Source organism: Neofelis nebulosa, chromosome 1 (assembly GCF_028018385.1).
Source record: "Neofelis nebulosa isolate mNeoNeb1 chromosome 1, mNeoNeb1.pri, whole genome shotgun sequence".
In the NCBI taxonomy this organism is placed as follows: Eukaryota; Metazoa; Chordata; class Mammalia; order Carnivora; family Felidae; genus Neofelis; species Neofelis nebulosa.
The window spans coordinates 35,223,133-35,236,646 of NC_080782.1; the positions used below are offsets into that span (position 1 = coordinate 35,223,133).

The 13,514-nt window shown below is 47.3% G+C and overlaps 1 protein-coding gene across 4 annotated transcripts in view; it reads left to right on the forward strand.

The window, feature by feature from the left end:
* The window catches only part of NIM1K (NIM1 serine/threonine protein kinase), a 65,918-nt gene that overhangs the window by 50,110 nt on the left and 2,294 nt on the right, over positions 1-13,514 (forward strand). For all 4 annotated transcript variants that reach the window (XM_058719022.1, XM_058719012.1, XM_058719029.1 and 1 more), the window contains one exon: positions 12,672-12,940. In XM_058719022.1, the coding sequence (XP_058575005.1) occupies positions 12,672-12,940 (269 nt within the window). The remainder of the gene's footprint in view (positions 1-12,671; positions 12,941-13,514) is intronic.

A 13,514-nucleotide genomic window follows, 5' to 3' on the forward strand; every position in this document is an offset into this window, starting at 1 on the left:
ACTCACCTTGCTTCCCTGGGTAAATGACAGTACTTCAGCAGACAGTGACAGTGCTGACTTTATCCACAAAAGTAGGTCTAGTGCTGTAACTCGAATCTAATTGGGACATGTGTTGCTTTTCAGTGGTCTGGAGCGAGAATGAGAGACAAAGGGGACACAGGGAGACGAGGGGCCAGAAACTGGGAGAGAAGACATGATTAGGAAGGGGAGAAGAGAAGTTGGGTAAAGGCAAAACAGGGGAGGAACTCAGAAAGGAGAGCATGTCCAGCGCATCAGAAAGGCCACGGGGCAAAGGCTGAGCAAAGGCTACCAGATGTGGCCAACTTGGAGCTTTTTCCTGGGTGTGAGTTCAGGTGTTAGATTCCAGTGGTGAGAAAGCAGCGTGGGGCAGTGGAAAGAACAGGGATTCAGAATCAGATGAATTTGTTTCAGGTCCTGGTTCAGTCCCTTCCTAGGCACTTACTCTTTGGTCCCTAGTTGCCTCAGCCATAAAATAGAGATAATGATTCTTACCTTAGAATTGTTGGGAAAATTAGAAAAAACATATACAAAGTATATGGCACATAGTAGCCACTCAATAAAGGGTAGCTATCATTGGTGCAACTCGATTTTTTTACTTAAATAAACTTACTTCAGAAGGAAATGTAATGTTATTTAAATAATGAAAAACCAACGTCACTTGCTATGAATAGAAGGTAATGGCAAAAACAGATATGATGCAAACAAATTTAAAAGATTTATTTTTTATTTATGTATTTGCCCAGCTTTATTGAGACATAATTGGCATATAACATTGGGTAGGTTTAAAATATGCACCACAGTGATTTTATTATGTCTGTATATATTGAAAAATGATTACCTCAGTAAGGTTATTTAAAACATCTGTCACCGGGGTGCCTGGGTGGCTCAGTCGGTTGAGCGGCCGACTTCGGCTCAGGTCATGATCTCGCGGTCCGTGGGTTCGAGCCCCGCGTCAGGCTCTGTGCTGACTGCTCAGAGCCTGGAGCCTGTTTTGGATTCTGTGTCTCCCTCTCTCTCTGACCCTCCCCCGTTCATGCTCTGTCTCTCTCTGTGTCAGAAATAAATAAACGTTAAAAAAAAAATTAAAAAAAAAATAAAACATCTGTCACCTCACGTAGTTAGGATTTTTTGTGTATGGTGAGAACTTTTAAAATTTAGTCTCTTAGGAACTTCCACAAAGTTTTGAAGGAAAACCGCCAAGTAACAAAAAAGTAAAACATTCCAAAAACCGATCTGAGACTTTCTCTTTGCCTTAATTAGGAGAATTCAAGAATAACTGAAGCAGGAATAGTGTTTTTATGCTGTGCATCAGTGCCATTTAAGGCGGTTTCCACGCACAAAAATCATTTTGCGCCCCATGAGTGTTACCGGCTCCACTTTGGGAAACACGGACCTCATCTAGCCCTCCCGCGTGTCCCAGAAGTGACACGGGTTCTTCCTGCAGCCTGCTTTCTGCCGGCCCTTCTCCCTGTTCAGACGGTGCCTAAGAGAGAGCCGTGTCATTAAGTAGCAGAAGGGCATGAAGTGAATATTGTGGAAAGACACTGGCTTTGGAATCAGTGAGACCTGGGTGGGATTATTATTCTTTTTACTTCTGTGTGACCCAGAACAAGTTACTTTATCATTCTGTGCAATTTTTTTAATGTTTACCTATTTATTTTGAGGGGGCAGGGAGCATGAGCCAGGGAGAGGCAGAGAGAGAGGGAGAGAGAGAATCCCAAGCAGGCTTCTCGCTGTCAGTGCAGAGCCCGATGTGGGGCTCAGTCTCACAAACCGTGAGATCATGACCTGAACCCAAGTCGTGTGGGACACTTAACTGACCGAGCCACCCCGGCACCCCTGCGCCTCAATTTCTTCATGAGTAAAATTTAAAAATCTAACACACTGAATATCTACCGTGTGCCTAGACAGAGCCACACTAACCATTCATCAAATGCTATTATTAGTCTGATTTTTCAAAAAAGTCTCTGTTCTTTAGGCCTGCCGAGTCACACATAGCTGGGTTCGTAGAACAGAAGCCTACTCAGATTAGCTCGTGTGTACGAGGGGAATTCTGTGGGCCCACAGCAGGGAAGCAGAGCCGGGTCTCAAGATATCACACTCTCCATCTCTTCCTTCTCTGGGGCTCGCGGTTGCTCATTTCTGCGTCCCTTGATGAAAGTCTTGCCTCTCTATACTTCCTTCTGCAGAGTGGCTTTCTCTGCGTGATTATCGGAAGACGCACGGCCACTAATGGTTGTTGCCAGTTCCACGTCTACACGATGTCCCAGCTTTATTACCCATCTCCATACCACCAGTTTCATTCTATGACAGCTCAAATTTTGAGGAGAGAGAATGTGACTGCTCACCCGCCAACCGATGACAGGCCGCCACTGAGTTCAAGGGCACGCCTGCATCGGGTCAGCGGCAGCCTCTAGGGCCACAGGTCCCACGGCTCTCTCAGCAGAGCCTGAGGTCCAAAGTAGTGTCTCTGAGAGGGGAGAGTAGAGAGCACAGCAAAACAACGGACACATCCGCCGTAGAGCCGATAAGCAGCTAAGCACAGAAATCAGCGCAAGCCCTTAGCAAGCAAGCGTCTAAGTCTGCAGACAGGCTGTTAAGTAAGGAGGGCAGAAGAAGACGCATGACAGCAACAACTGGCATTTACATGGTGACTTCCTGCTCAAGTGCCGAAGGCTTCTCGTCTGTTGTATTACAAAATTAACTGAATTCTAGTTCCTTGAGTTTCAGAGAACACGGCATTTTTCTGCTGTGCAAGTTGGGTGCCTCAGTGGCCTCACTGACATGCTCTCCTCAGTGCTGACCCACCACAGAGTAGCCTTGTTGTCAAAGGTTCAGTGTCACCCTCTGGCTATGGGACATATGTGCAAAAGAGGGGGACGGAGGCCAAAAGCACAGGGGGTGGAAAAATCAGTTCAACAAGCAAGTTTGAACAACAGAAAACGTAATGGCAGGTAATTGAGCGACAGAAAAGGAAATCCTGGGCCTCACTGGTAGGCCCATCCTGTAACGGGCTCGTCCTGGCTCTGCGCCCCGCCTCTCTTGGGTTCTGCCTTCAGTGGGCCCCCGGTGGTCAGGAAGGAGCAGGAAGGTGAGCATGAAGGGAGCTGAGAGGTTGGGCGGGGGAGCAGGGGGAGCGCCCAGATGCAACGACAGGGAAGGCTCACGAAAGAGGAGGGTGGTTCAGGTCCTGGGAAGTGGAGTCTCAGGGACCCGAAGAACTGGCCTGAGGAAAGGAGGAGGGACATTTGGCCACCCTGAGCTGACTGGAAAGGAAAGAGAGAAGTAACGTTCCTTCCAAATCTTTACCTCTGAGAGAGGAAGGAGATTTACCAGCAATTGGCTTAGAAAGGTTCGCTGGGAATTTCAAACAGCTGTCCCATTGCCCAGCCACATCAGATTGTACGATGTGGACAGTGATTGTGTAAGTATGGTCCCCATCAAAGCCAGCTGGCCTGGAATTGTCATCAGGCTTTCTAGGCAATGGGGACAGCCTGGACAAGACAATGGAGGAGATTCCCAGGAAAGCAGAGAGTTTCAGTGCCGGGGGAGGGCGGGGGGTGGGGCAGCTCCTAGGACAGTCGTTTTCAAAGGGCACCAGCTGTTTTGGATCTCTAGAAGGAAGGCTCCAGTGGAGGCCCCTGTTGGCTGGAGTTTATTTTTATAGCTAACAGCTTAGATTCCCTTGGGCCTTGCAAGCTGATAGGGCAGAGCTATGAGTCCCCTTTTAAGCTGATTAGAAATTTCTCAAAAGAGATGATGCACTCAGCCTCTGAATATTTTATGTTCCATCTGTTGTCACAAACAAAAGTAAATGAGGCCACGGGTGCCTGTCCCTTTCTCTGTTGCTGCCCTTCCTGACCTCTTCTTCCCTGGTCTTCCTGTGTATTACTCTAGTCTCATGTTTCTAGAACCCTTTCTTCTTTTCTCTCAATTTACTTATTCATCAGTTTATTCATGCCCCCTCACCTTCCTTTTAAAAAATATAATAAACACTCCCGTACCGATATTTTGTTCTGGGCCTTACAGAGCCGAGTACAATGTGGTGTTAGCCTATTAGGAACTCACAGTAGGTACTGGAGATGGGATATGACTGGAAGGTGTGGCCGCAGAGTAAGGTAAATGGGTGTGTTCAGCTGTGCTCAAGGGGAGCAGGAAAGGGTCATTGACCAGGACAGGCTTGCAGTGGGCCTAGAGGTTTATGAAGCGCATGGAGGTATGAGCTAGTGAGGGGAGTATTTGGAAATTTAAAAGGAATTCGGCAAGGGGGATGCAGAAGGTGACACAGGCAGGGACTAGATCATGGAGAGTCTTCCTGTGCATTTGGGTTTTGTCATTTAGGTATTGGGGAGCCACCGAAGAGCTTTAAGCAAGCAATTAATACAAAGTGATTAATATGATCAACTTTCAGTGAGGAAAGCAAATTGAAGTTGGGGCATGACAAGAGTCAGGGAAGTGAGAAAAAGTATTAGTCTAATAGTCCAGATGAATGATGATGTCCATCTCAACTAAAGAAGTGACAGGAAGGATGGAAAGAGGGAGATGCATTTGAGAAATATTTCAGAATATTGGAAAACCCTGTGGTCAGTTGCATGGGTGACAGCAGGAAGGGAGAAGAGGTATTGAAAGTGATGCCCAGGGTCCCATTTATTTAGCAACTCAGAAGTGGATAGTGACTATAGAAAAAGAAGCAGATTTGAGAGGGAAGATTTGGAAGCACTGATTTGGGGGAACATGAAGGTCATGGAGTCTAACGGCCACCCTGGAGCCTGAGGGAAAGTAGGAACGGGAAATAAAGATTTGGGGCTTAACACATCCAGGGGGTAGCAAAAATCTTGGGTGTTCTGGTTACAGGCTCCTTGGTGTCATTGTATCATTTTGATCCTTAGAATTTCCCCACATGGGTTATAAATAGTAAACATTCAACTAAACATTCAACAAATATTTGGTAACTTAAGTTGGTATAAAACTCCTCATGAGAACCCAGTGGGGGCAGGGAAGAGATTTTAGAGGGAGCAAGGCATGGCAGTACTCTCTGGTAAGTCCTCTCTGTTGTCACCTCCTGGCGGACAGGACTGGGGACTAACTCAGTCTAGAGTAAAGCTTCATAGAGAAGGCTCATGGATTTTAAAGAAATGATACCTCCTCTTGAACACATTCATTAAAACAGCAATTAAAGCTTGTTTTCTTATTTTAAAAACGGTTTAAAGCGGCTTTGGTGAATCCATCCTAAATAGGTCCAATATTGGAAATACTGTAACCAAAAAATGCTCATTGTGGGTGTTATTTATCATGCAAAGGACTAGAAATCCCTTATGTGATCCAATGATATAAGAATTGCCAGGTAAATGAGAGCATATATACTGGATAGAAGGTTACACAGCCATTAAAAATCAGGATTAATGAAGAGTCTACAGTAACGTGGAAGGTGCACGGAACAGAACAGTCAATGAAAAAGCAAAGTGCCAAACTGAGTTTACTCTGTGACGATATTCCTCACCCTGGGTTCTTGTGAGGTTAGATCAGAGCCTTCATTCCACAAATATTTGTTCAGCACCTGCTGTGTAACAGGTGCTCTTCTAGGGACTGGGAATACAGCAGGGAACAAAATAGACACCAGTATGTGCTATGAAGCTTACGTTCTACTGGGGAGAGACAGACAAAAATAAGTCAGGAAAATATTCATTATGTTACATAGTGGTGAGTGATAAGAAGGAAATCAAGCAAAGGGGATAGGGAACAGAGAAGGCCACATTTTAGATACGTTGGCAGGGACAGCCTTCCTGAGGGGGTGATCCCTGACCTGAAAGAAGGTCACCGCCCACAGATGTGGGGGAGAAGTGGTCATGTGGAGGGGGTAGCAAGCCTAAGGAGGGGGTGTGACTGTAGTACTCCAGGAACGGCCAGAGGGATGAGGCCATGGGACAGCAGTGACCAGATCATGTGGGGTCATTATGTCATAGGAAGGACTCTGGCTTTTCCTCTGAGTGAAACTGGAGCCAAGCATGGACGTGACACGATCTGGCTTATGCTTTAATAGGATCGCCCTGGCTGCTCTGTTGAAAATAGACTGCGAGGGGTCAAAGGCAGAAAAGGAGAGATCAGGTAGGTGTCTGTGCCAGTTATCCAGGCAAGAGATTAGTGGTGGCTTGGAGCAGGAAGTTAGCAGTGGAATGCTGAGAAGCGGCTGGATTCTGGCTGTATCTAGTAGGGATCTGCTGACAGATTCAAAGTGGGGTGTAAGAGAAGAGTCAAATCCTCACAGGTTTTGGTCCTGACAAGTGTAAGAATAGAGTTTCCGTTTACTGAAACTGGGGAGACTGTAGGAGGAGCACGTCTGGGGGTGGGGGGAGGAGACCCAGAGTACGGAACATGTTGTGTCGTACGTCCTTTTACACATCCATTACGCATACGTGTCGGGGCCTCACCCACGTCTCCAGGCACCTTACCACCTCGGTGCATGCAAGCCTAACCTTCACATGCCAGTCTCGCTATCTCTCTGCCTCTGGACTTTCTCTGGGTTCTGGAGCCTGCTCTTCCCGCAGGCATGGGAGGCCAGAAGGAGAGGGGAATTTACATCCCCCAGGAGTGGCCAAAAACCAGTTACTGGCAGTAGTTGATCCATAAATACGCCAGCTCTTCTTGTGATATCGAGGCACAGTAACTCAGCAGGATGACCGATAACTTGCTTAGTAACACATCATTTACTGGCCGTCTTTTCTTTCCCATCACGGTTCCTCATTCTTCTATCTGTATTTCCTGGGGTTATCTCCTTCGTAAACTACTTGCACTGCATCCCTGCCTCGGCCTCTGCTTCAGGCAGAATCCAAACGAAGACAACTAAGTGGAGAGGTCATGCAGGCAGACATGCTTCTGCATCTGGAATCACCAAGGAAATGGTTGTAGGGAGGGAGTCCAAGGACTGTGCCTCCAGGTAGCCAACACTCAGAGGCTACCGAGATGAAAAGGACACAGCAAAAGAGGCTCAGAAGTAGAAGAGGCAGGAGAAAAGACACATACCATGTGCATTCACTAATATGTGGAATCTAAAAAAAAAAAAAAACCCAACAGACTCTTAAATATAGAGAATAAACTGGTGATTACCGGAGGCAAGGAGGGTGGGGGGAGGATGGGTGAAATAGACAAAGGGGACTAAGAGGCACAAGCTTCCAGTTATAAAATAAATAAGTCACGGAGATGGAAAGCACAGCACAGGCAATATAGTCAATAATAGTGCAATAACGTTGCATGGTGATGGGTGGGGAGTACTTACCGAGGTGAGCGTTATGTGCGGAACTTGAATCACTATATGGTACACCAGAAACTAATATACCATCGTATGTCAGCTATGCTTCAATAAGAAAAAAAAAAAAAAAACACAAGAAAGAGGGAAGAGAAATGCCATAGAAACCAAGTGATAAAGGTGTTTCAAGGAGAAGGGATAAAGCCTAAGAAATAACAATTGGTCTTAGCAAATTGGGGGTCATTGCTGACCCCGAGAGGCCTCCAAAGTAAGGTGCACATTCCCTAGGGGATGCCCAAGATGATCACTGGATAAGGGAAGGCAGTATTAGAATTTCCAGGGGCACCTGGGTGGCTCAGTCAGTTCAGTGGCTCACTCTTAATTTTGGCTCAGGTCATGGCCTCTCAGTTCGTGGGTTCAGGCTCCACACTGGGCTCTGTGTTGACAGCTCGGAGTCTGCTTGGGATTCTCTCTCTCCCTCTCTCTCTGACCTTCCCCCATGCTCTCTCTCTCTCTCTCAAAACAAATAAATAAACTTGGAAAAAAGAATTTCCATTTATATTTATTTGTCACGATATCTTTTGAATTTCCATGATTATATATACACATTTAAAATGTGTATATTAGTACACGTATATTATATATATACATATATACATATATATGTGTGTATGTATATATGTGTGTATATATATATATGTACATATATATGTGTGTGTGTGTATATATATATATATATATATATATATATATATATATATAAACACAGAGAGGGTCACATTTATTTGAGATAAGTTGGCAGAGACAGCCTTCCTGAGGGGGTGATCACTGATCTGAAAGAAATAAGGTTGCTGCCCACAGATGTGGGGGAGAAGTGGTCATGCAGAGAGGGTGGCAAGCCTAACGAGGGAGTGTAGTACTGTAGTTCCTGTAGTAGTCCAGGAACGGCCAGAGGGATGAGGCCAGGGGACAGCAGCCACCAGATCATGTGGGGTCATTATGTCATAGGAAGGACTCTGGCTTTTCCTCTGAGTGAAACCGGAGTAGTGCTCAAAAATATTTCATGGGTAAAGAAAGCCAACCAAAAGTTGTGTGGAGCAATACCCCAAGGTATCAGGGCCTTTCCTGCTTCAAGATCTTCTTTCCTATACATCCCTACCACTAGAACCTTCCCTCATTGCCTCTCCACTACATTCTTCTAGCTGACACTTAGTCAGATTCCAGGGAAAGCACAGCCTCTTGCTTTTCACCCACATCACCTCCCTCACCTTTACCCTGCAAGCCTGCTGTGCCTAGCTTCTTCCACCTGCCTCTCCAGATCCACTCTCCGCCCCCCCATTCTGCTCTCTGCCCCAGACTGTGTTATGTCTCTGTAGTTCTCTGGGTTCCAGTTGGCTTTGGTCTCTTGCAGGGGGTCAAAGGAACGAGAGGGAGGGCCTGATACCTATTCTCCCAGCCCCTGGCTCTGTGTCTGTAAAGACGATCTTAGATCCTCTCGTGGCAAATTTTTTACACCACACTCTGTGTTCTAATATCGATTTTCTCCCCCTTTCCCTTTGGTCCTCGAGATATATTCTGCCTGGTTCACTTTAGGTTTAAAAATGTGAATTAGTTGCTGTCACTTAGCGATTGGAACGTTTGCATAAAAATTCAGAGGTCTGGCTTCTCTTGAAAAAAATCAGATGTGACAACACCGAGTCTCCGTGGCAAACAGCAACAAGTGTCTGGAGTTGAGTTTGCACCAGGGCATGTCCTCCTCAGGACACCGTGGTCCCCACTGTTCCCGGTTGCTTTATGCAAGCTCGCCACCCTATCACCACCCTGGCCTCTCGAGATATTCAAGTCTGCAAGTCCTAGTTCAAGGAATGTGTTGCCCACTACATGGGACCTGTGTCAGACTCCTGACTAGATTTGGAGAAAGGGGAGGGTTACTCAAGTGTGTCCAGTCTCTCTCCCTCCTGCCAGCACCGGGAGAGTCCTCTCTCTGGGATCTCCCAACCCGCCAACCTGCTCCCAGGCCTATTCTTCTATCCGTTTCCCTCAGTGCAGCCCAAGTACTCATTCAGACACGGAAGTCAGATTATCACTCTCCCGAGAACCGTGGACTGTCTTCCCGCTATCCCACAGGCAAAGCCTAGGTTTCTTAAGGCAGCCTCCAAAGCCCCGGATTTTCTGATCCCGCGTACCCCACCAGGCTCCCTTCGTTCTCTGTGTCCAGCACAGTGGGCTCCCGCTCGAGTCCTTGAGCACACATGGTGTCCCTCTGTCCCTCGCCCGGGCCTGGCACACATGTGATCCCACAGCCATGTGCCTGGCCTCCCTCCTCACCTCTCGGTCACAGCTCAAATGTCCTTTCCCAGGGAGGCCTTTCCATGCTCCACCCGCACCCCTTCCTCACACGTGCTGCACTTGTAATATGGGCTTTTGAAAAGTCTCTGTCCCTTGCTGAGCTGCAGGGACAGTATTTCCTCACTGCCTGGCACGTTGTGTCCGTGCTCACGGAACCCTTGTTGAAAGAGTGGATTTGGAGACCTCGCTCTCCTTGGAAGAGCAGTTTCTTTCACTTAGTGACAATCCAGGATACTGGAGCCTTTTTCATGTTTTCTATGATCATACATTTATGTTAGGAGACATGGCAATAATCTGATTCGACACCAAGTAGAGGAAACAGTGGACAGGAGTGAGGCCCGGGGGGATCCAGGGCACAGAGTTTAAGAAAGGCCTCCCTTGGGGCTCCTGGGTGGCTCAGTTGATTGAGCGTCCGGCTTCGGCTCAGGTCATGATCTCGCAGTTTGTGAGTTCGAGCCTCGCGTCAGGCTCTGTGCTGACAGCTCAGAGCCTGGAGCCTGCTTCGGGTTCTGTGTCTCCCCCTCTCTCTGCCCCTCCCCTGCTCATGCTCTGTGTCTGTCTCTCAATAATAAATAAACTTTAAAAAAATAATAATAATAAAAAAGAAAGGCCTCCCTCTCGCAGCTCCTCTCCTGCCTTATTCTGGTCCAGGCTCTGGGAGGGCAGCCTTTGCCAAGAGCCACTCAAATATAAAATAAAATAAAAAAATGGGGCACCTGGGTGGCTCAGTCAGTTAAATGTCCAACTCCTGACTTCGGCTCAGGTCATGATCTCATGGTTCATGGGAATGTGTCGGGCTCTGTGCTGTCAATGCAGAGCCTGCTTGGGATTCTCTCTCTCTCCCTCTCCCTCTGCCCCTCCCTTGCTTGCTCTCTCTCTTAAAATAAATAAACTTTAAGAAATAAAAGAAAAACAAAAAATAAAATAAGACTCGAATTGTGCTCAAAGGAGGTTTGTGACAGCAGCCTGACCTCACCGCGACCTGATTCTTGGGTGCCCGCAACGTGGGTGACCACGTGCCTCTGCCTGCCACGCAGCAAAGAGGATATGCACCCTCCGGGTCCGGGTCCGGGTCAGGTTCAGGGTCAGGATCAGGGAAGAGTGGCGGTGGGGGCTCTTCTGCAGCCGATCTGTCAGGTTAAAGGATGGGGCTCATCATTCCAGCTGTTAAAATAGCAGCTCTACCTAACAGGCTACCCAAAACCAAGAGTTTCTGCTTCTGGTAATCAGGTGGAGTGAATCTTACTCCTAAGGACGGAACAGTAGAAATGACATGACAGGGGAGGCAGAAGGCCCGGACGGCTGGTAGTGGCAGTGCATCCCTGGGGCCGATGGCCCACTGAGGTGACACAAAACCCCAAGGGTTCTACTCCGTTGTGACTCGCCTCCTTCTTCCCTAGTGTTGCCTCCTCTAGAGCAAGCATAACCTCAGAGACCAGAGAACCCTGCCCCTTTCCATTCCAGAAGCCCCGAGGACCTACTTTAATATATAAACAACACTCCTATTTTTAACTAGCGGCATCTATTTTTGCACCCACAGCCACTGTGCCCAAGTTCTTCAAAGCAGTTGTGGGTCTTCCGGGGCCCTGCAATCCTGTTTTCCCATTTACTTGCCTGGAAACTTCTTTCTTCCTAATACAAAATGTGGTCCAATTCGAACCAAAAAAAAAAAAAAAAAAAAAGAACTGTTTTACTTTGGAGTAGATTCACCGTGTTCAAACAGTAACCATTTTTATTATGCAATATATGTTAATTGTCTGATTAATTGTAGGAAAATTAGAGAATACAGATAAGTTAAAAAAAAATTAATGGAAAACCACCTGCGATCCCCCTATTAATAAAATAAGTATTCTAAACTTTTTGGTGAATAACTTGCCAGACTTTTTTCTATGCAAATGTGTATTTATATTTTTTTCTCACTTGTTCTGTATTGAACATCACTTCATGTCAATTAATAAAAATCAGCATCATTAATTTGACAGCTGCATGGTGTACCATTATAGAGATGGATGGACCACACTTCATTTTAGCCGTCTCTCTTGCTGGGTGCTGTTCCCAATGTCACCAAAGTCTTCTGACATAGGGAGTCTTGTGCCCATGTCAGATTATTTCTTTAAGGTTAATCGACCAAAGCAAAATGGCTGGCTCAAAACATGCAGCCATGCTTAAGGCTCTCAATACATAACAGTAAACTGCAGTCCAGAGCCATCATACCAGCGAACCCTCCCGCCAGCCACACGTCACCCTGCCGGTCAGTCTCGTGCACCCCCTGACCTCTGCACAGACTTCTGTGTGGCCCGTACTCTTACATTATGTGCTTTGTGCTGCCAAAGTCAGATAAAACGTAGCCACGTGGGAAGAGGGAGGAGGGGGAGACAGACAAGGAATCAGCATCTATAGGCCGGTGTGCTGAGATTATCGTACGGAGAATACACGGAATTGACGTCCTGGGACTGGTTCTGAGGCTAGCCTTGAAGGGTAATCAGGAGTTACCTGAGTACAGAACAGGGAAGCAGTGACGAGCCAAGCAGAGGAAATGATCCAGATGGAGGAAAGGTCCCAGGCATGGAAATTCAGTCCCTTTTCAGGGAACAACAAACAGTTGTGTAACATTGTGCGTGGGGCTACGGGGACTGTGGACAGGAGCGATGCAGGATGAGGCAGAAGAGGTGGGTTGGGTCTGATGAGGAGGGGCTTTCTGGGCTAAGCAAAGAAGCTTACACTTTACCCAGACAACTAGATAAAGATCATCAAACTGAAACTTCCTTGGAAGACAGGAGTCTTGGAAGTCCGGAAGTCCTAGAAGACAGGAAAACACATAAAAGCTGTGTGTGGAAAACTCACACCGATCCCAGGAATGAGCACTGTTGTGAGCTCAAGGAACTCCCGTCTGTCTGTCATCACCACTGATGAGCTCCAGGAGCTTGGGAACAGCCATTTAACCTCTGTGTCCAGTAAAACAAAGGGGCCCATGTGGGTTCCTCACACTTCTAGCTATCTATGCACCTGTGAACATGGGCACATCGTCTCTCTCTCTTTTTTTTTTTTTTTCCCCCAGAAAAGGTGGCCATTAAGATCCTGGACAAGACCAAGCTGGACCAGAAAACCCAAAGGCTACTGTCCCGTGAAATTTCCAGCATGGAAAAACTGCACCATCCCAACATCATCCGTCTGTATGAAGTGGTGGAGACCCTATCCAAGCTCCACTTGGTGATGGAGTATGCAGGGGGTGGGGAACTCTTTGGGAAAATCAGCACTGAAGGGAAACTCTCAGAGCCAGAAAGCAAGCTCATCTTCTCCCAGATTGTGTCTGCCGTGAAGCACATGGTGAGTGGGTGTGAGGGATAGAGTCTTGCCCCCCACGCAGCCCACAGTGTGAGCGTGGGCTCCAGTTGGCCACTCTCCAAGCGTCCCCGGAGGCTTCGGTCCTGCAAAAGGCAGACAGTAGTCCCTTCTGTGAGAGTCTAGACGAGATTACACTCTTTGCCCCCATCTCGTCACTGCCAGACAGCTGGCTCCACGCTGCTTCGGGGCCCTGTCTCCCTGCCTCTGTGTCTCTCTCCCCTCTTACCACGTCTCACATTCCAAATCCTCTCCACCCTTCATGATTCTGCTCAGTTTTGTCTCTCTCTGGAATTTTCTTCAATGTCACGTCAGCTCATACAGACCCTTCTTGCCTTTGGTGAATTCCTCCAGCTCTTGCTGCCTCTGTGCTCAGCAGATTAACATTTATTATGTCATTCTTACTTTAGTCCTCTGATCATTTCTTTAGGTAAATGTGGACTCCTAAAACACACACACACACACACACACACACACACACACACACCCCTAGTTCCTCCCAGAACTGGTTCTGCTGTGCCCTCTCCACTGTTGGCTGTTTTGCCCCCACACACTGAGG